The 26760-nt window shown below is 35.7% G+C and overlaps 1 protein-coding gene across 1 annotated transcript; it reads right to left on the reverse strand.

Moving 5' to 3' along the window:
• Positions 1–977: 977 nt before the first annotated feature.
• Positions 978–10512, reverse strand: LOC102802235 (mucin-2-like). The gene is made up of 6 exons (XM_006818864.2): positions 10407–10512; positions 6247–6286; positions 5051–5323; positions 3650–3900; positions 2172–2464; positions 978–1370 (listed from the first exon to the last, which is right to left on the reverse strand). Exons 1-6 carry the CDS (start codon positions 10485–10487, stop codon positions 1328–1330), a joined length of 981 nt encoding a protein of 326 aa, XP_006818927.1. The 5' UTR covers positions 10488–10512; the 3' UTR covers positions 978–1327.
• Positions 10513–26760: the final 16248 nt, after the last annotated feature.

A 26760-nucleotide genomic window follows, 5' to 3' on the forward strand; every position in this document is an offset into this window, starting at 1 on the left:
GTAAAGATTTGTGGTTTGTTTTCGAGCTTAAACGAAGTTCACTTTTGCCAGTTTTGTGCAGAAATACGTCAAAATAAACTTATTGCAGTTCAGTCCACACAACACGGTAATGATAAAGAAATTACAATATTTTGAAGGACATTAAGCGATAAAGAGAACAAGTTTAGTGTAGAGCACTTGGATATCCTAATGTAACCATGCATAATACATAAGCATGGGATGCGATATTGAAGTTTCATAGAGCATTACAGGTCATACAGTACAGTCGTCGGGCATTCGTGTTATAGTGCACCATTTCAAAATAGAAAACTTACATACGATAAGCTACAGTATCCAAAGGGCGGACACAAACTTGTGTAAAAACAAGCACAAGTTGTATGAGCATTTAACTTTTTGCCGTATCCCTGTATTTAACCCGAACATTGTGAAAAATTCAATGTAAAGTGAAGGAAGGATCAGCTTTGAGTGAATTTTAATTACACCTCTCTCATGAGAAGTAATCACGCATACCTTTTTTATACACCGACAACAACATATCTTTATTCGGGTGTGTAAAGCACTATCAGGAATAGCCCCATCAAATTCACATGACACGTCCTTAGTCTCATTGTCTAAATCTAATCTGAGGGAATAAACGAACTTTTTGTTGCGTTTTTAGTTTGTATTTGCTCGACGTTATAAGCACCAAATGTGCTATTGTAATATTCGAGGTTTAACTAAACATAACATGTTTTCGAAGCCTAGAAAAAAATCAAAATGTTTCAAAGAGTGTTGCACTGAAGCAAAAACGTCGATAGGGGCAATACGTGTTTAGTCTATCCATTTCTTCTTGCTGTATTAGTGTAAACTAAAATATATACTCCTCTGCATTGAGCACTGTCTATGTAATGTGATAACAGGATTAGGAATCGTATTGCTGATTCAAGTTTTCTGACGTGTTATTAATTTTACATATACTCACACATTACGAACATAAATTACGAGTCTGCTTTCCTTTGCAATACAATTTATTCCCAAATCTACCCGAAGCATGAAATGCTGAAGCCGCATTCCCACTTTGTAAATGTTGAACATCTACATTGATTATTGTGATTACAATGAAAAACAATAAAATCAGTTGCACACAGCTCTATTTGAAGGACAAAATAGTAATATAACATTGCACAGTATATAAACGACTATAATTGTAACTTACAACTATAGTCATACGCGACTGTCGATAAAAGTCAACCATTTAAAAGCCCACAAAAATACCGTATTACCAAGAAAATAATCCATAGTCATTTAGTCCATAAAACTGTCTATAATTGGATTGGATATTAGATCATTATGATTTCTCCAAGGCATCCAGCTGTTCTTTATAGTCACAGCTGTTGATAGAATTATAAATATGAATTACAAAATAATGTATGAATGATATAGTAATACATGTGGACATCAACAACCATGGCTTTATTCACGACTAGTATATTTAAATTGTATGTTCCACAGCTGCCCACACTAGAGTGTTAGAAATTGGAGAACTGACACAATTGTACCTCAACTATTGACAATGAGCAGGTTGGATGTTCGAATACTCAAGGCGCACAAACAGTTACAACATTGTGGACTCAGTTGGAGGTGCAGTGAAAATAAACGTACAAATGTCACGTTATTATTATCACACACAATATATGTATTACATTAATGAGCAATTAAAGACACATACTAGTCCATTTCATTAGTCATATTAATTTTTGCATATATTCTGCATATGTAATACGTTTTGTCGTGGCACACGCCGTTACGTATATCTTGCTACTATGCCTCCTGTATCGTTGTAAATTAACATTATTATTGATAGTAAACTGTCACCACTATAATGTTCCGAAAATCAAACTATAAATAACGCCAGCTAGGCTGCTGACTCATTTACTATGCGCACTTGACGTTCAGTACGATTAGAACAAGTTATGTCAAACCAATCTCAACAGGAGACGTCAAACTAATAGTGGGGGACTCGGACACGTTGAATATAAAGATCAATATTTGTTTTACACAAATATGCAAATTAGGCACGCAGCATCCCATTTTTCATCATATTACAATTATATAATATAATATAATAAACTGACTAAAATATCCCACGAATGTCGGAACGAGTGAATAATAATCATTACCACGACCATTACCTGTTTTCACATCTCCATGCGTTTCCAAACTCTTTGTCATCTGTAGTGATTGTGCCGTCAGGAAGAACCATATCGGTGGACGGAGATCCATCTGCATTGCCAAACATTCCACATATGTTACCGTGAAGTGGTGAATCCTGGTACAAGTAGGCGTGGACTGCGTGACGTAAAACTTCTATCCACCAACGATATTCGGTGTGGTACAATATGAATGTGTTGCCTATGGTGTATGTCATTAACTTGTAATCCTTTGACACGTGTGGGGTGCTCTTATCCACAACCTCGCCATTCCACTACAATAAATTTAATTATGTCAATCGCTGATTTACATATTCGGAAATTTGAATTTGCATTTAAAAATACCATACACAAATATGGCGCGAATCCAGCCATTTAGGTGTTTAGGATATTCTTTATGTGAAGCAAAAATGTACGGCAAAGCCGCCATTGAAACTTCGTAGCTGCGAGCATTTCTACGCGTGTCACGCCGATGCTCGCCGAAAACTCTCTAAGCTGCATGACTTGTGAATAGAAGGTGTGATATATTCGTGAGAAAGTTATTTCAGTCACCTCCACGGCACTCTGATATTTTTTATGGCGAGTGGAAAACAACTTGTGTTTGAGAGTTTCTCAATTCATTTCAAAATTGTTATACTCGGTAAACTAAATGAAACACGTTTACTAAAAAAAGTATCCGTGTATAGATCTGAAAATAACATTTACTGTGTGTATTTCGTAGTTTTTTTCAGCAAACAATTGTACACTGTTTAGTAATGTTTCACTTTATAATAAATGAAATAAAATATTACATACTTCAAATATAAGTACTAGTGTTGCTATTTTGCGGAAGAGCGGGTGTGAGTGATGCATGGTAGATATGATGGTGGATGTCTGTCCGATGTGATAAAATAAATAACACATGGTCATCCGAGCTATATAACGATTCGGCTCTGGCATCACCAATAGTATGGTAATGACCACCATCCCCTAGGCAGGCAACAAATCGTGATATTACCCTCGCAAGCATGTTTTATTATTTAATTGTAATTGTGGCATGGATACCGCGCCATACTACAAATGAATACAGGCATTGTTGATTACTTTACTTTACTGTTTTTGGAAATCATATAAAGTATGTTTCAATTTATTATTTTTGTCGCAATTGAAATCATGCACCATTACATGCGCGTTTATAGTTGGGTCTTGATGCCTGTCATCAATTTACTTTACACACAAATGCTCGCCGAAATTGTTTTCAGCGAAAGCCACGAAACTTGTTTTGTGTTCTCCCCATCTTCGCATCCACTGTTCTAAATAACATGGTTAAATTTGTTAAGGGAACAGTATGGGGTGCTGGGGGAGAATAGAATACTATTTCAGTGTCATAACAAGTCTCGTGCTTCTCGCGCTCTCGACGAGATTTCGGCGGCCATTGGCGTTTCCGGTCTATCATATTCGTAGTGATGAATGTTAATTACCAGGACTGTGTCTGGCGACAACAGTAATTCGTCATTATCCGTTTTCACACGTACACCGATCACGAACCGAGGACCTTTCACGTCTTCTTCTGGCCCACTGTTTATGGCGCATATTTCGAATGTAGGCTTGCCGCCGTTACACGCGTCCTTTGACACAACATACCCACATGGGCCCTGGTAAGTAAAATTTTTTTTATCAAATGTGAAATAATGTGGATCACCTGTCTCAGACGCTGTCTCACAAGGACAAGCTGGAAATAAAATTAAAAACAAAATGTAAATATAACATTGTAGCATGATATATGTTATGTTAGTCCTTCACTGCAAATAAAAACAGATTTATCAAACACTGCTCAAAATAGTTCGTTATTTGCTGTCTGTCAATGTTCCATTCTGAATTCATCAGAAAATACGTATTTTAAAGGTTGAATAATCTGTTCTATTTAATGTATTGTATTATTCAAATTAGTCTATTTTCACGTGGCCGAATGACCGACTGAATCTCGTTGCGAGCGAGAATCACGCGACAGGGGAAATTAAGACACTATTTAAGGGGAATAGCAAGTCGCGTATTGTATTGTTTAAATACGGGTATGCGGGGCACGAATTGTTGATAAAAATCACCTGGTAACAACATTCCTTAAAACCCTCCACTTAAATTGTTTTTTGCAGCAGTAATGAACACGCGATTGTCTCGTATCACACTTCATAACAACACAGCGTAATTACGACCTTTTGATTCCAAAAAAAGGTCAAAACGGAACCACTCGACCATTACAAATGTCAAAAAAAGAAAGACATGCCCCTTGTTAAAAGTAATTTAATGATCCCTTGAGTGTATCGTATATCCAGTTGGTAAGGTTGTACTAGTCACCCACGGGCCATGCTCTGTCGCTTTCAAGGAAAGCTAGTGTACGTCAAAACACTATTTCGTGGCACCGAATCATACAATTGAGGTAGAATAGGTAATATGTAAAAACATGAAACTATTCTCTCATGGTACCATGAAATAGCATTCTTTTGTATGCTGACAATATTTTTTAAAAATCGCTATTTTTAGAACAAATCCAACGTTAAAGAAAGAATGCGTTTTTGGACATTTTTTTTAAAACCCAGTTTTTTACATTATTTTTAACGGCAATATTATCCCATTATTAACAATATGAATTTTTTTCAGCCTATGTCACCAGGTTACAATTTGAGATATGGCATAATAAATCCTATGCTAAAGGCGTTATAATACTGTCAAAAGGGTCACTATCCACTAAAATACCACCATAATTTTCTCGAAAATTAAACTGTGACCCCAACATATTTTATTCAATATTCAAATTTACTGGAAAATGAATAAATTCTGGGTATTTGCATTCATAAGTAGGCTTCTAACTTAAAGACATATACCTGTTGTCACAGTAGAGTTCATCCATTTTGTCTCATCACCTTCGAAAATGTCCACTGCAGCTTTGATAGTCTGGCAAGGAGTAAATGGTCCCAATACAATGTAGAAATAGTTCGGAGGGTAGAACACCCCTTTCAGTTCCTGAACTGGATGTCCGTCAGTTTCGAGATAAACTTTGAATGTTGCGGCGCTTGTAAACAAGAATTCTTCATCAATTCCAATGTATACTATAGATCTACATTGGATAGCCCAAACGTGTCGAAAAACCGCTGTGACTAATCAGATAAATTAATCTTTCAATTTACATTATCACACCGTCTGTATTATAATATTGAATCAGAATTATATTAGCTAACATATAAACATGAAACACAACACTCGCCACTTTTCTCGTATGAGGATTTGGCCACACATTTCATTTGCAAAATATCATGTCAATCAGTTAGAGCGCTCATCAGAAGAAACAAGTGCAAAACATTTTGCCAAGATGGCAGCAAAACCACGTGACTGATCACAATTATTTTACTTATTCTCATATAAAACGCTGGTCAGACATACTACATGCAAAGTTTTCAGTTGATAAGTTATCGGAACGTATTAAGAGCAACATATGCTACTGAAAATGCGAACTTGACATTTTTTAAAAGATATAAAGTAATGTGAAATCACCGTGACTGTTATGTTTTAGGAAATAAATGTAGTATCCTTTCTAATTACTTCACCATAATTGAACCTTTAATAAGGGTTATATTTAAAGGATTTATCAATATGATGACTTTTCATATAATTGATAGCTTGATATGGTTTAAAACAATTCTTCAATGCAAATAATTAGTATGAATTCTATTTCCAAAAATTCAAAATGGAAGTCATACCACGTAACTAATCATGGAGAAGAAAAGGAACACACAAAAGACCACCGAGAGCTCGTCGAGACTAGTTTTTGCTCCGTAAATAGTGTACCGTTATCTCTTGCTATCGCATCCACTATTTCAAATGCAATGAACACAAAAGTCATAGAAACAATAGACGCGATGTTGGGAGTGAATGGGTAAATGTTTGAGGGACAACAATAAGTCTTATTACTCTCTCGCTCTACACGAGTCCTCTGCTGTCTCAATCGTAGGGAAATCCCGATGGCCAGTTGCATAAAAGGTCTCTTATATTCAGATTACAATCATTAGGAAATATAGCTCACTTTGCCATGGGTCAAATTGTCGCTCCTCTTGCGCGTTGACCTGAAATTGAATGAACAAAAAATATTTTCTTGTATTAAATAAATATATTGAATAAATAAACATAGACATTACAAATATAAAAACTAGGCTGGAGGTCTGTAAAATCTCAAAATAAAAATATATAATGGACTAAAATTGAACGACTTACAAATATCATAAGGTGTTATATACAGTAATGTATATATATGAAATGCAATTTGTGGAATAAGAGATTGATGAAACTTTCGTTTGTTATATTCCAGTTTGTACTTAACGTGGGGGAATTCCCATTTCAGATTATGGAGAAATGTTTAGGACGTAATTTTCACCTCATTATTGTGTTTGGCTGCAGACCTTTGAACGCCATATTTTTATTATTTTTATTAATTTTTCTATGATTTTTAGATACACAGTGAACACCAAATGAAATAATTTCTTAGTTGGCTACAACATTATATGGTTACAAAAGTCGCCTTTAGAGCTCAAACAGTTAACTAGTCACAATAACGAATTTACTATGAGCTTTGCTGAACCACAGACATTTAAACACTTTGATTGTGTGACGTCGAAAGCATAGCATCTTTTTATTTTGACGAACAGTTTCCACATCGTACTCACGAATCACGAAATGCTTAATTTTAAATACACAAGAGACACGAAATACGTTGTATTTTTTGAAGTATTCATACATGACCCGGGGTAACAAGGCAAAATGTTTGTTTCTCGGTGAATTGTGACGGGATAACGGTATACGCGTCCGATTAACAAAACTAAAATACTGTAAACTCTTTTTTAAATCAAGTAATCGGCGACATACAATTGAAGGACAATTTGGTAACTCAAAACTGGCGTAGTGTTCTTAGCTACCCATGATCGTTGAGCCAATGATAAAATGAAATCTTGCGATTCATACACAATCTACAAAGCCTGGAAACAACTTTCATCTAGCTTAATATAGATAATACATTTCCGATACACAGTAAAATTACAGGATATTGCCAAATAACGAAGGTGTTTTTTTTGTGAAACAGTTTACAATACGTTTGTCACACGATATTTCGATGCCAGTGAGTTCACTGAGGTCATCTCTGTAACAACATGTATATCTGTTTCAATAATTCATGTACTAGTAATAGACAAGTTATTATGCAAATACAATACAGTGTCCGGGGAAAACGTACCAACTCTCCGAACACTGATACGTCATTCGGCGGCGTAAATACTACAATGCCAATATCCATGAATTAATCTCACACTTAATATATAATGTATTTAATTATTTATGTTATTATATTTATTGCTACATATTTGACGATGTATTTATAAGTCCAAGTGTTTTGGATATCACAGTATTACATATCACAGTTTTATAGAAACCTTCAGCAGTGTAAGTTATGTTTACTTTATTACCAATTATTTAATAATGTAATACCTGCTGTGTGCCTCTCTCTCGCTGGCGTTTGACTGTGATAGGTGTTGTAAAATACCTGGCTTTGACGTGGGGAGCTAATGGGTAATTTGGGCGACACACTGTTGGTTATTATAATTGTTAAGTATTAAATGCATATTTATGTCAATACTTGTGTATCCTGAAAAATGTATGTTGTATAAAAGAACCTATTCGGAGTGCGAGGCTTTATTTAGGCTCGTCGATATAGCTGTCGCTACTAGTTTATATATAGTCTCAAATGGTTTTCGCATCTTTGGCAATGTTGATGTAATTATTTTGAATCAATTTATTCGTTTGAATCGTCGTGAAAGCTAAATTGTTGCCACAAGGGAAGACTTCGGTTGTTTTGTATTCTTATCTTCAATACAGAACAACGAATCATTTCTATAATTAGAAACACGACCTATCAAGGCTTTTCGTAAATTTGGTAAAATGTTGGTTAAACATCAAAGCATATGTTACTAGGAATTATGCAGAGTTGTGATTCAGATTAACGGCAAACAATGATCTTTTGCACATAGTACATGTTCAGCAAATTAAAGTAGAGATGCAGGTTTGTGGGCACTTGGGAGTGAAATTTTTGTTTTTGTTTTTGTTTTTTATTATCCAAACAGTCTTGGCCATAGACTGTTAAAATTGTGTAGAACTGTGAATAGTGGAACATACTGAAAAGACGATTTTAAAATATAGATAACAGGTGCAAACATTCTCTCTTTTGAATGCTTAGCAAGATTTAGCAAGGCTGTACATAAATAATAAAAAAGAAATATGGTGAAAAAAAGAAATGACGGGATCTCCATATTATGCACTATATTTAACCTTTTACAAAACGATAATAAATTTAAATTTGAAACTGTTACAGCCATTTTAATTATGAGCATTAACAAACTTCTTACTGAGTGAATTGTTATGCAAATTAGCAATTATCTCAGCTTCTTTTTAGTGCACATCCCAGAACTTAAATAGCTCCTAGACGCTTTGACCTTTTGTTTTGAAATTTTCACAAATGATTGGCAATGTGTTTATCTTCAAAACGCCGTCGGGGCATTGTTTTGGGTTGAACAGTGTTACAACAATCGTACAGACAACTAGCCTGGGTGTTAATTTATGCATAAAATTGAAGTAGTGAAATTTGAGTTGCTGTCCTGCAAAATTGACAACTGGTAGACAGTTTTCAAGACGACACTTTCTTCATAGTAAACATATGTACCAGTAAACCAATTTTGACAGGAAACAGAAGCATGGTTTAGAAGCTATTTTTTTTAAATCACTTTTGACCATAAAAGCACATTTTTGTGCATATTTCAAACTACAGTGTCCATAAACAAAAATACTAACAAAATTTTTAAATTCATACAATAAGCTTTCCGAAAATATATAGTTTTGTTGACAAGGGAGGTCATCTTGGTTTCCTAATTAACTAATTAAAATACTCGTCTGGTAAATTGCATCTCTACCTTAAATCGTACAAATGGTGTGAATGAAAAAATAAAAAAGTACCGCGTATGTATTACGGTTCGCATTTGTATGATAAGGAGAGCACTTAATATGTACTATGAACGCATGGTTGTCGAAATCGGACAGTGTAAATAATAAAATAAAACAACGGTGTAAATAATAATCGCGATAGATCAGCCATAAACTAAACCTTTGTAAACAGCAGAAAACGTACAGATAAAATTGGTAATGGTTTCGTGACGTTGGAAATGAAATTATACACTGTCTCATTAAATGATTTATAGCTTTTTGTTCCCACATAATTAATACAGTGTTGGACAGGTGACGTTTAATTATTTGCAAAATTAATTTCTGGTATAATTTCTCAAACACTCTTTATTAGTGGACAGTAGTCGGGTTAACTTTCACGTAAAATCCGTCGACATTCAGCGTAGTTTCACACAATCAAATAGCTTTAAATAATTTTACATTTTGGTACACCGTATTTTTCTAAATTATTTCTCTGGTGGTATTATACTATTAACCTTACGAAATAACATTTATTATCTTAATGCAATGTATCCCGTGCGTCTCCATTCGACAGGACGTTATTCGACAGAACACTATAGACAAGTTTCAAGTCCCGTCGTTATCTTAGAAACCTTTGCACCCTTTTGTAAATGCGTTCCAATGTTGTCTGCGGTTACGGGGATAATTTCGGTGCGTAAACGTTTGATAGCTCACCAGAACGCCAGTAACCAGGACAACCAGCGTCTAAGCTGCGCGAGATAGAAATTAACTTCCGTTCTCGCACGGAGGCGCTGTAACTCAAAACTCGTTCATTGCATAAATAGTATTCATAGAAGCATTATTTTCTACAAGTTTGATTTGTTTTTTTGTCAAGTCCTAGCGTAACTTGAATCTCCTGAATTGTCGAGAAAGGTAATTTGATTTTCGAACGATGTTAAATCAGTTTCTTCATCCTATTCATAGAATCGTTGTTTCGGGGTACGAGGATATATCGGTATGTACGATCAATATAATAAACAGGTGTATTATACAAAGGTACGTTCTTAAAATATGTTTAAAATATGTTAGGCGATTAAAACCAGCGTAATGCAGACTAAACTCGTGGACATAACTAATGAATAATATCTGAAACTTCGTCAAAGATTAGAAATACAAGCCGGGCATAAATTGGTTTTCTTATATCGTGCTAACTTCTCACAGGAAAGAAAAATAAACATCCGTTACCTGTTCTGTGTTTGCTGGAAGAGACTCGGCACAATACACGGTTAATAGTGCAAAAGCGAAGAACGCTAACGGAAGCTTCATGATTGTAGAGCGTTGAAACCGAACTCGAGAATGAGAAGCCCTGTAATTTAATCTGTATTTATATAGATAAATCGAACTCCTGTCTAACCATGTATGACGTTTGTCAATCAGCGTTCGCGTACCAGGAAGGGGAATATTACGTACGTCATCAAACTAAGGGATTGGGCAATTTTATGCCACATCTCCATGAATATTAAATTCGTGGACAAAAAAGACCTATCTGCAACAGGATACCATTAAAGAATTGATTGCGTCACGTACGCACTTTTTCATTCATTTCACAGAGACAAATGCATCGGACGACTGAGAATGATACTAAATGGTGACACGAGGAGTACATAGTTTTTATTTCAATTAAATCTGTGATATAGACTCCCTATGTATTCACAACCAACTCCAGAGATGGACAGATGCAAACAATATTAAGTGTGGGTATGCCTGGATTTTGACCCATGGCGTTGCCTGGGACTACTCCTACAGCTCTATGGGTGTAATGTATTGTGACATACAAAATCACACCCACTCGCTATCGTTTCTAAGGGGTAGTGTTCAATCCGCGTGTATTATCTTGTCCCACGGGAAAGGTTGATTGAAGTTCACCGTCGAGACCCACATCACCTTTAAATGCAATTCGGTTTCAGATCAAAACTTTCTATCAAAATTTATAGAAGAAAATGTTGTCCCCCTCCCCCATGTGCTTTTTACTTCGAAAATTTATGAAAAAAGAGTGTGTTTTGATGACGCTACCCTGACAGGCTAGATATGTCACATTTTACAGCATTTACTTTTTGGGTCATCATATACAACGCACGCGTTCAATATATGGCAATAGTTCGTGTAGTACAATTAATAAAACCTGCTGAATTGAAAAGAAAGACTACCTTTGTTTGTGGGTTATAATGTTATAATAACAGATGTAACAAATGGTGACACGATTTTAAGCCTTACATTAACCCCTTTTAGCATGTAACCTATTGTTATTGTGCTGGTTTTTCGCCCAGTTTCACGAGATTCAAAAAAGTAACAACCATTGTTCTTGTGCCGTATGTTCTATCGCACTCTATATGTTTGGATTAGTTTGGCTTCCACCGAATTTTTTCTGACGTACGTAACTGATCTGTGATAAGACAACGTTATAAATGTAATAAATAAATACTATTTCGATAATTATAGACCAAATAAAGTAACTACAAAACTGTACTAACACCATTTTAAGATGTCGGATCGCAATGTACTCGCATGTCAATTTCAAGATAAACGATTTATACTGATATTCTTCTACGGCTTTATCTGCCGGATGCCCTTCCTGCCGCAAACCCCTGTTATTATCGGACATGGGCCTAGCCTTGGCTGAAGAGGCAGACGAGCTAACTTCGAATTAGTTAGTGAATAAATCTCTGCCAGTGGAATTGGCCTTTCCATTGAGTTTGTGGAACACTCACGCAGGGTAAGGTCGACTTTTCTGATGTTCAGCCTGAGGTAGGATTTGAACTTAGGTCTACCGATCATGAGTCTGATGCGGCAACCACTATGCTACCAGTGACAGGTTTTTAATAGTGCTTTATACTTCCATTAATTCTTGTATGCCGTCTAAAATGGGTGCCATTCATTGCAGCAATATATGTTGTGGCTTGCAAACAAGGTTTTTTTTGTTGTATATAATGGGATAGTTGTGCATTGGCTGACATAATTGCCATCATGTTGCCTAAAATGTTGTGTCCTAGCGGGGAATTGGCGTACAATATCAACTATTCATGTGAAGGGCGTTGCCACAGAGCTGGAATTCATCTTGCTGTTATTTTTATACGGCACAAAAAGTCATTTAGGTTTGCCTAAAAAATTATAACAAATATAGAACATAAAAAATAAATGATTCAATCACTATTAAACCAACTTAAGTCATAAAAATTGAACTTGCTATTAATTACATGCGATTAAATTGCCATATATAGAAATTGATTTTACAGAGTGTGTAGTCATCTAAGAGGCGTACTAATCAGTATCAGTATTAACTAGCAATGCAAATACCAGAATATATCATACAGACAGAAATCTAACTGTGTCCCGTGACCTCAGTGGAGTCACGAAGCCACATGTATTGTTACGTGTAATTATTAAAAGCAGTGGACTATTTTAACAGGTACATCAAATAGGATAAGTGATTTTTGTTTAAGAGGGACATGCCTATCAATATCACGTAGTTATAAATATGCAAATTTATCACCGAAGTAACGCGCGTAGAATAAAAGGTGCCCGTTGCACATCATTACAACTAGAATGAATCACATGTACTATATCTATGATAGCCATGTACATATTCCAATGCCCATCATAATACAATGTTTGTAATACAAGTTCATAAAAGTCAAAAAATCAAAATAATAAAAACATTAATATAAAAATGTAGATAGATCATTTAGTAGTACATTAGTGTGGTAGAAAATAAATTCACGAATGACAAGATTTCCTCCTGAGATGCATAAAAGCTCATACAACAAAACACAAAATAAAATTTAACTAACAAGTTGTATATTCCTAATGATACAATGTACATGAGTTACTTGGTACAGTTACTATATACTTGATTGTAAATTTAAGCCATTCAATAAATCTGATACTAATACCAAATTGGTCAATTATTCACTCTCAAATACTCTGTGCACAAACTACAAATTCATTCAGAAACAAGTTACCTGGTCACATGACAAGTGATTTGCATATACAATTTGATTTGATTTGATCCAATTATTCTTTTTTTGCCTACTCAAAGTAGTTAGATGTTGCTCGAAGTGAATGTCCGTGAATCCTGACCAGCACATCAATGACTGAGTTTCTACATTTAACGATACCAATGTCGGATCATACTGATCAAGAACTACATTTTTTTGCAACAGACATTCACGGAAATATGTTTCCACATCTTCACATGTTTTGACCAAAGAAGGTTTCCCATCTCTTGTATCAATGTCATACCATCTATCACTGTGTACTTCTAGTACTGTTGCTTTTCTTATGTGTTATTTGCATTTATTGGTTATTATTATCTTCACCCTGTACAACAGTTGGGCGATATTGGAAGCATGGAATCAGCTTACTTTTGTCATTGGAGCAATTTTAATGTACTTTAAATTAAATATGCAATGAATGATAAATGAAGTGAATCATATACATTCCCTTCTGAGCGACTTTTAACCAATATGAGTGCAAACGTAGAACAATCTTTATTTAATTTCAGTACCTTGTTAATTATTACATAATAACTATAATTTATATAAATCTGAACAACTTTGCTGCTTGCAGCTATATATTCAATTTAGTAATCAGTGTAGAAATTCAACTTAATTTAAATATATGATTAAATAAATAAAAAAATTTCTTGATCAATCGTGAGTCATCCAGGACAACATAATACTTAATATTACAAGGATACTTATTTCAGATGTATGTTATGTAATAAATGTTTTATTAATCTAATAGTACCTGTTAAAGGAGTTTTATAACACAGGTCAGGAGATGAAAACTCGTTGCTTTAGCGATGAACCTGTGAGTTACTGTATTTCAGTGCAAACATTACAAACACTTAACCATGCAAACATTGTATGATATGGAATTTTGTGAACTACTTTGTCTATGGGATGTTATATTACGAATTCTTCGAAATGCGAGGGAGAAATTGGTGCTATAGCCTATGCTGATCAATCACAACACTGTACCTCAAATCTTGGTTACACAAGTGAAGGAAAAAAGTCTACAATATATATAACGGGAAACACTACAATATATGTTGACAAAAGTCTTCAATTAAAAATACACAGTTTCAATATTCACTTTATTTTACCTTGGACGGCACTCGGCACGGCATTTGGGAATCTGGCTTCGTGACTCCACTGAGGTCATGGGACACAGTTAGCTTTCTGTCTGTATGATAAATTCGGATATTGCTGGCGTATAAGAAATATAACGGCAAATTGAACCAAACATCCCACCTCTGTCGCAAAGCCCTTCACACGAATAGTCGACATCGTACGCTGAGTCCCCGCTTAGACATAATACATTAGGCAACATGATATTCTATGTCAGCCAATGCACAGCTATCCCATATATACAAAAACACCCTATACGCATGCCAAGACATAGCTTGCTACAATGAATGACACTCATGAAGGACAGCAAATGATACTTACTGGACACAATTACTGGCAAAATTTAAGACGTCGCATCAACTAAAAACAGTATAATATCGTCAACGTTTACCATTGGGTTACTTTATTTGGTATAATAAAATTAGTTACCTTAGTGACCGATCAATATTCAGTTTACATGACCAGCAGATACAGTTAATGCATTTATCTTTGGGTCATGACCATATTTATAGCGCCCAAATTATAATTACCCCCATACACAGCCGAAATTGAAACATGTTCACACTAGAGTGCGAGGTTTCAAAGATAACGGCGGTAATCGAAACTTGTCTATTGCGTTCACATACTTGCCGAGTGTGTTACTGATCATTGTGCGGCGTAAATGGAATTCCTGACCTGTAATTGCTAGTGACAGTTACCCGGTGCTATCTGATTTTACTACTTACTCAGCATTATGAAAAGTAGAGTAACCAGACCACCAGACACACGGTTTATAATGTGACTTCGTACCGAACGCAGAGGATCCTTTGCATTGAGGGAATAAATGTTATTTCCTATCTTTTATATGCATATTTCCATCTGAGAAATAATTCAGAAAGGTACCGGCGCTGAATGTTGATGTATTTTATTTGAAAGATACCCGACTGCTGTACACTAATCATGAGTGAGAAATTATACAAAATACTAAATTTTCCAAATAATTAAACGTCACATGTCCTACTTCACTGTGTGAATTATGTGGGAACAAGAAGCTATAAATCATTCAATGATACTGTAATTTCATTTACACCGTCACGAAACCATTACCAATTTAAATGTTTTCAGCTTTTTTACAAAGCTTTAGGTTATGACTGAACTATCACGATTATTATTTGCACCATTGATTTTAAAATGACTGGCAGATTTAGACAACCATGCGATAAAAATAAAAACTATGCGTTCTGGCATACATAAACTGTGACATTTATAATCATTATAATTCATAAATGCATACTATAACCACGTTTTTTTTCGTTTTTTGTTCAAACCATTTACACGATTTATCTTGCCGAATATGTACTTTATGCAAAAAAGAACATTGCCCTCAATTTGAAACACGTTTTCAACTATTTACATAGTACATGGCAAGTGCACCCCATACCATATAAAAATTCGGTACTTTTTTTCATTTTTCATTCATCCAATTTGCACGATTTATTTTTGCTGAATATGTACTATGTGCAAAATATTATTGTTTGTCGTTAAACTGAAACACGATTCTGCATAATTCCTAGTAACATATGCTTTGATGTTTATAAAATATTTCACCAAATTTACTCAAAACGTTGAAAGGTCGTGTTATCTAATAGGATGATTCGTCGTTCTTTATTGAATATAGGAAAACATCCGAATATGCTGTGGCCAGTAATTTTAATGGCAAAGAAGTCCATTATTCTTAGTAAAATTGACACCTGTTGTTCAGTATGATGGATTCCCACAGTTGGGTACAAGTGTATAATTAAAATTGTTTTTCATTAAGAAACATGAAACCATCATGAATGGCCATATAAACAGCCTTTTAATGCATAGTGGGATGGGTGGAGTAAGCCTGTGATTCTTTTTATTACTTTCTGACCATCGAGTTTGCCATTCACATGACCATCTCCATAATCATATTTGACTACTTGTTCTAAAGTGGCACTTGAAAATGAGTGTTGTCACATGTGGCAAATATCAAACTGTCTTGGGTAATTAGATTGGCTAAATTTCAACTAGAAACTGGTATACCTGTATGTACAAAACCAGTGAATTTGATTCAAAGCAAAGAAACTGCATCTATTTATATGAATACACATGGACAGAGAATATTTTCTTGGAGCACTAAATGTGACATTTGTCCTACTGTCTGTGCTGATTTAGTGGGTTAAACCCATCTTAAATATACCACACCAGCCACATAGTGCCCGACGAGGAGCTGGGTAGGCAGTGAAGAAAAACATTGACTGAAGCATTGCAAAGAACTGATTTGTTGTCAATAGCAACAAACATATTGGGAAATTGAAACAAACACACAGGCATATAAAAAAACTTTCTAGGATCTTTATTTGCTCAAAGTAATCCAGAGTACAACGAGATGAATCAAAGCTATATTCTGCCGTTTTTATTTCAATATTAGATGCAACCATTATTTATGGGGAACCCTGGTCTTAATATGAGGGGAGTTAACACCCAAGATTTTAAAAATGCCTTGATCAATAAGAGTCTAAGTAACAGGGAAACATTATTTGCATTTTTCAGTGAACCAAAAATGCATTTGACAGGGAAATATAAAAACCCTATCACAACAGCAATTAAAACAGCTTGTTGCATTATAGGTATCATTTCCCTGTCAAATTAGTGGTTCATGCTTATTTGAATCTGAACATAACAGGCCAATTATATCACTCCTTGCTAGGCTCAAACTTCCATCTAATCAGAGCATTTCATAGTGTGGCGGGTTGAGTAAACCTGTGATTCATTTTTATTACTTTCTCACCATCGAGATTGCCATTCACCATGACCATTTCCATATAAACAGATGTCAACTATTCATGTGAAGGGCGTGGCTACAGAGCTGGAATTTATCTTGCTGCTATTTTTTTATACGGCACAAAAAGTCATTTAGGTTCGCCTAAGAAATTATAACAAATATAGAACATAAAAAATAAATGATTCAATCACTATTAAACCAACTTAAGTCATAAAAATTGAACTTGCTATTAATTACATGCGATTAAATTGCCAGATATAGGAATTGATTTTATAGAGTGTGTAGTCATCTAAGAGGCGTACTAATCAGTATCAGTATTAACTAGCAATGCAAATACCAGAATCTATCATACAGACAGAAATCTAACTGTGTCCCGTGACCTCAGTGGAGTCACGAAGCCACATTTATTGTTACATGTAATTATTAAAAGCAGTGAACTATTTTAACAGGTACATCAAATAGGATAAGTGATTTTTGTTTAAGAGGGACATGCCTATCAATATCACGTGGTTATAAATATGCAAATTTATCACCGAAGTAACGCGCGTAGAATAAAAGGTGCCCGTTGCACATCACTACAACTAGAATGCCAAATGTGTCACGTGACCTCGGACGAGTCGCGAAGTCAAAATTCAAAATGATTCTTGCCAAGTTACGTGAACTCTCAACGGTACAGTGTTGTGATTTCTATCACGATTCTAATAATAGTACAGGGTAAAATAAAGTCAATACGGAAGCTGTGTGTTTTAATTGAAGACTTTTCTCAATATATACTCTTGTGTTTCCCGTTACCCCAAGTATTCAAACCATATTGTTGGCATTTTTTTTCTTTACTGAACCAAAGTCACAATTGAAGACAGAAAATCATTAAACTACCATTTTCTAACTTTTAAAATCTCTATCAATGTTGATACAAACATCTGTTAATCATTAATATGACTGACGGAACAGATAACATCAAATTGAGGTACAGTGTAGTGATTGGTCAGCATATATATCATATATTATGGTATCATAAGCTCATACAACAAAACACAAAATAAAATTTAACTAACAAGTTGTATATTCCTAAAGATACAATGTACATTAGTTACTTGGTACAGTTACTATATACTTGATTGTAAATTTAAGCCATTCAATAAATCTGATACTAATACCAAATTGGTCAATTATTCACTCTCAAATACTCTGTGCACAAACTACAAATTCATTCAGAAACAAGTTACCTGGTCACATGACAAGTGATTTGCATATACGATTTGATTTGATCCAATTATTCTTTTTTTTTGCCTACTCAAAGTAGTTAGATGTTGCTCAGAAGTGAATGTCCGTGAATCCTGACCAGCACATCAATGACTGAGTTTCTACATTTAACGATACCAATGTCGAATCATACTGATCAAGAACTACATTTTTTTGCAACAGACATTCACGGAAATATGTTTCCACATCTTCACATGTTTGGACCAAAGAAGGTTTCCCATATCTTGTATCAATGTCATACCATCTACCACTGTGTACTTCTAGTACTGTTGCTTTTCTTATGCGTTATTTGCATTTATTGGTTATTATTATCTTCACCCTGTACAACAGTTGGGCGATATTGGAAGCATGGAATCAGCTTACTTTTGTCATTGGAGCAATTTTAATGTACTTTAAATTAAATATGCAATGAATGAGAAATGAAGTGAACCACATACTTTCCCTTCTGAGCGACCTTTAACCAATATGAGTGCAAACGTAGAACAATCTTTATTTAATTTCAGTACCTTGTTAGTTATTACATAATAACTATAATTTATATAAATCTGAACAATTTAGTAATCGGTGTAGAAATTCTCCTTAATTTAAATATATAATTAAATAAATAAAAAACTGTTCTTGATCAATCGTGAGTCATCCAGGACAACATAATACTTAATATTACAAGGATACTTATTTCAGATGTATGTTTATGTAATAAATGTTTTATTAACCTAATAGTACCTGTTAAAGGAGTTTTATAACACAAGTCAGGAGATGAAGGTTCGTTGCTTTAGCGATGAACATGTGAGTTACTGTATTTCAGTGCAAACATTACAAACACTTAACCATGCAAACATTGTATGATATGGAATTTTGTCAACTACTTTGTTTATGGGATGTTATATTACGAATACTTCGAAATGCGAGGGAGAAATTGGTGCTATAGCCTATGCTGATCAATCACTTCACTGTATAGGCCATGGGCCAGGATAGGCTATCGTGCATCCCCCCCCCACAACTCTACCATACCATATTTTTTTAACCATTGGGGTCTACTCAATATGAAATCAAGTGGTAACAGTGAATAAACTGGGACTCGGTGTTCATTTTCCACATATTTTAGATGGTACCTCTGAAAAGTCATATTTCTGCTGTTGTCACCACACAAAATGCAAACTATATTACCATGACTATTATGATGTTTAAATAAACAGCAAGAATAGCAATTGTTGGTAAAATTGAAGGATAACATCTGCTGATTATAACGAAATGTCAAAATGTTACATTTTATGTCAAAATTTGCATAATGATGGCCATTTTGAATATTTAATGAGCAAAACGCTTAATTTCAGAATTTTTTGACAAATGCAATATAATCATGTTTAATACATGTCATTATAGGTTTGTTTGATCAAGGAATTCATTTTTACTATTTGTAAGGTCGGAAAATTAGCCAGTATTGACATAAACACCATAGTTTATTTACGTTTTGGGGTAAATGGTTTATTTTTCAAGTCGTATTTAATATTCAATTTTGTAGGATAACGTCCATAATACTTAGGTTACCTGTTTTCTAGCTTTTGGTTGTTTCTGTTGCTGTAAAATACTGAAATATTAGAAAGTAAATTAAATAGAATGAAAATTAAATACAACAGAAAATTATTATTTTGTGACATTTTCACTTTTATTAACTTTCATATGATAGGCATCCTGTCCTGTCACAAATATATATAAAAAAAATTATACATACTATTTTGAACATATACTGTCAAGTAACTGTTCAAAATTGTTCGTGAACACATGTTCACAAATGTCAACCTCTACACTAGAAAAAAGTTTGAAGAAACAAATTAACATATGTGGCATGTACCAGAGCAGTGATATGAACAAATTAACAAAACTAACTAATACTTATTATGAACTTTAATCAAATACAGTGAGATCAACATTCTAATAAAATGTATTAATATCCAGGAAATGTCGCCATATTTGTATTGCAAATTAAATACATTGCGATGTGAGTATTAATCAAATTTACTAATACTAATGCTAATTAAATATTATAACTTTTCCTCTGAGATGTTTCTTAGTCAAAGAATGTCAATTTAATATTTACTTAATCAAGGGCTACCAAAAATCCATTACTTATTCATAATAACTGTCACTGTCATCACTATCACTTTCAAATCCATGCTGGACATCATCAAATGTGTCACTTTCTGAATCACTGTCACTGTCTGATGTGAGTTGAGCTATGTCAGCCAGCTGTCGGGGTAGAAGATCTCCGACATACCATATTGGATCTAGGTTTTGGTCATTTTCTTCCCAACCATGACCCTGACTTGGCTTTGGTACCTTTGGTTCAGGAATATGAGCCCGCTTCCAAATTCCTACTTGATGGTTGACTCTCCGAATGTGCTGTGTGAGACTCCTCCTACAATGTGGCAGGGTAGCCATATCCACATTGCCTGAAGGAACATGACGATTATATTTGGCACATAACTCATTTATGCGAGTGAATCTTAGATCATTCAGTTTGGACACCTTGGATGCTCTACCATACATGGCACATGTAAAGCTTTCTAATTCATCAATGAGCTCATCCCCTACATCCCATGTCTCTCCTAGCTTCTTTAAGGTGGAAATATAATTTGGTAGGCGTAGTAGTGTTTTAATTGGTTTAAGCTTATCAATCCCTTTGAATGCACTTGTGATGTCACAGCCACTGTATGCATGGAGAGCCATTATAGCTGTACATTTATCCTGGCCAAGCTCTGCACTGAGTTTGCTGACATTGATCAGCCTCTGTTTGTTCCCCACTCCTGTGTCAAAAAGAATTGTTATATCTTCTGCAGCGGCAGCATAATGGAGCAGGATGAAGAATATATCTGAATCTGGACTTCTCACTCGAACAAATGGGTACATTCTGCTTCTGGCATAGTTAACATACAGTATCACTCGTGAGTCAGTTTCTTCTTGTGACGATTTCAGCTGAGGCACATCTTGTGAAACTGTTTTTTGACCATCTATAGATGTGAGTAGGTATGCAATCCCTTCACATACGAAGATTACTTGTCTTCTAAGCAGTCTTGAAGCATACTGGTCACTACTCCATAGCCTTAGCAGTAATTTCATGAACTGAATCTTGTTTTCATCATTAGATAAAAACAGCTTCCAGTCAGGTGGCCTCTAGGTTGCTTCTCCTTTTAGTATCAGCTTCTCCCCACATCCCCGTCGTCGCCTCTCCATGGACTTCACTGAACCAGGTAAGTATTGATCTGTGCTGAATACTACATCTCCTGACTTGCCCATGGTGTTAAATACCTTGCTGGAGATCTTCCAGGCAAGTCTTTAATTATGTAAAACGATGCATTGCCATCATACACAGTCAAAGTCTCACTTGTTGGTGGTACATCAGCATCAATACAATCTTTCGTAAGGTAATGGAAACCCTTTGATTTGTCAGTCTTGGCAAGGAAGCCATCAGCTGTGGCAATGCTGTAGGGCACAGCTGTTAGTGGGTAGCTCATCAATTCCTTCAGGTCAAGCTGCAAACCTGCATTCTGAGACTTGACAAAAAGATGGAAAGCAATACTGCCTTGCTGCTTATACTGGATAACTTTATTTTTAGTTGTTGTCATTTTGGAGATCTTGTTCATGTCGCTCAAAGTTTTGAGTTTCAGTCGCTTCACAGGTTCGAAGAAGGCTTTGCCAGTCTTTAACCGCATCTCAATGAAGTTATCACATACTTTTTTACGAATGCTTTCAGCCTTCAGAACATCTTCAGCAACACTATCAGAAGCTGCACTTCTTGATGAGAGAATTAAGAGCTTGTCCTTTGTTTCAACTGTAAATGGATTCATAAAGCTGTCTATGGCATTTTGGGCTTTTCGTACCAGCTGCTCTCCTTTTCTGACCTCTGTTGGAAGAACATCACGATGCTTACTGCCTTCTCCATTATCTGCCATATGAGCCATACCAAGTGTCGCATCTACATAAAGAGACCTAGCATGTGTGGTCCGCACCCATCTTTGATATGCTTCATAATTGGTGAGCAGGCCAGATATGCCTGCAGCACTGGTTCCAGCTCCAGCACGGGACTTAGCATGTCTCATGAAGGTCTCCTCCATCGTTTTATCAACTGCACATCGATTACCTGGTATGAACGAGCGAGCTACACTGAATGCTCCTCTTTTGATGATGGAGACAGCTCCTGGGTGTGACCTGTCCATATTGGCCAAGAACACTGAAAAGTATGTCAGATACCGAGCGTAGTTGTATCCATCAAAGCTGAAGAAGAGTGATGTCATTCGACTAATGCAATCAGCATACAGGAGTAAGTCATTTGTCTTCACAGCCTGTAGGAGTGCCAGAATGAGACGGATATGTTCCATGTATGACACCCAGAACTGGGCAGTTTTCCCTAAGTGTCCATTTGTGACTGCCTGTCTAAACTCTGTATACTCGTCTATCACACAGATAACAGACTGGTCCATTGCCACAGCATCCAAAGTAGCTTGGCTGGGAGATTCTACCAGGGCATGCAACTTATCTGAAGATTCTCCAGAGAGGGAAGAGAATATTTCAACATCATCCTTATCTCTAAGGTACTCATCTATCAACAGTCTCTCAAGACATTCCAGCATTACCTTGTGACAATGTAGTGCTCTGTCATAGTGCCTTCCAGAAATCACACCAGCTAAGGAACCACCACTAATCAACCCTGCTTCCAGGAGTAAATCCATCAAGCCAGATCCTGCCATCTTCTTGCCAATCATCTTCATGTAAGCACATACCAAATGAAAGGTTCCAATGAGGATGATATGATTTTTGTACTTTTCAGGTGAATTCCATATCAGAGGGTATGCTTTCATGCATACCCCCAGGTCAAACGTGGTAATTACATAAGGCTGTCCAACTTCTTTGGTGGCCTCCTCTGCAGCACGCAAGCACTCTTGTACAGTTTTGTACTCGGTAATAGGATGGTTGATGACTGAATAATAATCTATTGTTGTGAGCTTTGAAGGTGTTTTACCTGTCTCAGATATGAAACCTGCCCAGCTAGGGACATGTTCTTTGTATTTTGCCATCATTCTTATCATAATCCATATCATTTGCAGCTTAGTTGAAGCTTCCCTTGCTTTTGTGCTGTCTGGATAATTTAGCTTTGTAACTTGAAGCTTTGGACTCTGTCTGTTAGTGACATAGCAGTCAGGAAGCGTGACTTCTTCTGTTAGATGCAGAGAACGTTGTTTGTTCTTTGTTTGTTTGAGAAGGCATTTCAAGAAAACTTTCACCTATGTCACCCTCAACCTCTTGTAGCATTATTCCATGAGCTGTATGGACGGATTCTTTGCCAGTTAAGTCATTCAATAATGAATCAAAATTATCGAACTCAGAATGGAAAACAGATGGACCTGATGGTAATCTGACGATCTGGTTGGAGAGATGTGTTGCTGACTGGATGGCAGCCTGAGCCAAGGCAGTTTCTAATTCCAGTTCAGAAGTGTTATGAGTTTTTCACTTCTAAACATGTGTCGTAAAGACATGCACATTAGTATATGTTTTGGGAGTTTCCAGGATCCACTGGTGGCAGCACGGCAGATATCTTGTCCAATTGACTGAACTAATCTTTGGCTCCGAGTTGTTGTGGCAGCTGGCATTCCAGTTATGATGTAACATAGTAGTTTGTTGAGGAAGTCTGGTATGACAGTATCTATCTGAGGAAGATCAGAGGGATTTGGCGGCCATTTGGGATCAGGTGCTTCAGAGAAACCATTTAGAATAGACTGCCTCAACTGTGACCCAGCAGTTTCAATAATACCCTTTGATCCCAACTGGAAAGCATGCTTTACTGCTGATTGGACATCAATTTCTGAGCTGAATACAATGTAGGACTGGAACTTTCCAAGATCACAAAATGAGAGTCTCTCTTTGAAAGGGTGGTGACCTTTCAGCTTTGCCTTCAGTTTCTCACTTCGATACTCTAGATTATAGTGTTTGCTGTTTTCGAGACTGGTAACATACACCTGCCTCAAGACAGATAGTTTCACAATCTTCTGTTCTGTAAGGATATCTTTCTCCACAATGTCACACACTACTTCAAAAGCCTTTTTATGGGCGTCTTCTAAATCAAGCTGCTGCTGTCGTGCCTCTTCATTAGAACTCTGCCATTTCTCAGGGTTCTGCATATATTTCATTCGGCAGCTCTTATGGAACTTTGCTTCACAAGCAAAACGATCATAACCGCTGATCCTTGTTAATAGGCACTCGTCCCTTTTCTTCTCAGCCATCTCCAGAACCGACTTCCAGCCATCAAATTCAAACTGGCTCATCCCCTGGCTAGTCCAGCTTTGATGTACTTTGACCTTCTTTCGTTTCTCTGAACCACAGAAAATACAATCAGGGTTGAATATAATCTTGTCAATTGCACTTCTGTGACTCAAACGTTGTATCAGCACCCTGTGATGTACTTGCAGTTGGTTTAAGTCTATCAAGGTTCATTGTAAAACGCTTATAGCATTGCCAGTGGAAACCATGGTGTTCTGCAATCTGATCTGGAATTAGCTGACATGTATCTTTCATCATGTGGTTAGATCCAAAAGGTTGTGCAAGCCGCATTTCTTTAATCTCTCGCAGTTTGGCCAATTTATTTTGAGCATTTTTCATCCCAGAGAATAATTGCAGTTCGCCATACTTTAAGCCTGGCACATGAACTATACAGACAGTGGGAGGAAGTCGTACACATGGCCGTTTTCTTTTCGATGGTGGTTCCATTGTGTTACTTCAAATCATTGATTTGGTTGTTATTTCAGCAACAATGCACAATCTGCAAATTAATAGAAAAAAAAGTTAGAAAATGGTTAAAAGGATACCAAAATGTGCGTTCAATGAAGGGCGAGTAAATTTTCTATGATGGCATTAATTTATTTGATGGTCATCAAATCTGTTACAGCCAAAACATAGTATCTGGAAATGTACAGATTATCTATAAGAATCATGCACACATATATGTGAGAGGTTCTTCCTTTTCTTGACACTAAAAAACAAGAAAAAGTGTTAATCTCTTAATATCAGTGGATTTTCTTACCTTACTAATAGCAAAAATAAATTCCTTGACCAAACAAACCTATAATGACATGTATTAAACATGATTATATTGCATTTGTCAAAAAATACTGAAATTAAGCGTTTTGCTCATTAAATATTCAAAATGGCCACCATTATGCAAATTTTGACATAAAATGTAACATTTTGACATTTCGTTATAATCAGCAGATGTTATCCTTCAATTTTACCAACAATTGCTATTCTTGCTATTTATTTAAACATCATAATAGTCATGGTAATATGGTTTGCATTTTGTGTGGTGACAACAGCAGAAATATGACTTTTCAGAGGTACCATCTAAAATATGTGGAAAATGAACACCGAGTCCCAGTTTATTCACTGTTACCACTTGATTTCATATTGAGTAGACCCCAATGGTTAAAAAATTGGTATGGTAGAGTTGTGGGGGGGATGCACGATAGCCTATCCTGGCCCATGGCCTAGTACCTCAAATCTTGGTTACACAAGTGAAAGAAAAAAGTCTACAATATATATAACGGGAAACACTACAATATATGTTGACAAAAGTCTTCAATTAAAAATACACAGTTTCAATATTCACTTTATTTTACCTTGGACGGCACTCGGCACGGCATTTGGAAATCTGGCTTCGTGACTACACTGAGGTCATGGGACACAGTTAGCTTTCTGTCTGTATGATAAATTCGGATATTTGCATTGCTAAATAAACCATTAATTACTCTCGTGATACTGATTGGTACGCCTCTTAGATGGCTTCGCAATTATCTTATATCTGGCAATTTGAAAATAGTCCCCAGCTTTATAATTAATCGCTTGTATTTAATAGCAAGTTTTTTATTACCCAAGTTGGTTTAAAAAGTGACAACAAAATGTATTGAATCCTTTTTTATATAGGTTAATTTGTTGTATTTTTTAACCTAGATGCCTATTGCTGGCGTATAAGAAATATAACGGCAAATTGAACCAAAAATCCCACCTCTATCGCAAAGCCCTTCACACGAATAGTCGACATCGTACGCTGAGTCCTCGCTTGGACATAATACATTAAGCAACATGATATTCTATGTCAGCCAATGCACAGCTATCCCATATATACAAAAAACACCCTATACGCATGCCAAGACATAGCTTGTTACAATGAATGACACTCATGAAGGACAACAAATGATACTTACTGGACACAAAAACAGTATAATATCGTCAACGTTTACCATTGGGTTACTTTATTTGGTATAATAAAATTAGTTACCTTAGTGACCGATCAATATTCAGTTTACATGACCAG

Source organism: Saccoglossus kowalevskii, chromosome 8 (assembly GCF_978046115.1).
Source record: "Saccoglossus kowalevskii chromosome 8, keSacKowa6.1, whole genome shotgun sequence".
NCBI classification, from domain to species: Eukaryota; Metazoa; Hemichordata; class Enteropneusta; family Harrimaniidae; genus Saccoglossus; species Saccoglossus kowalevskii.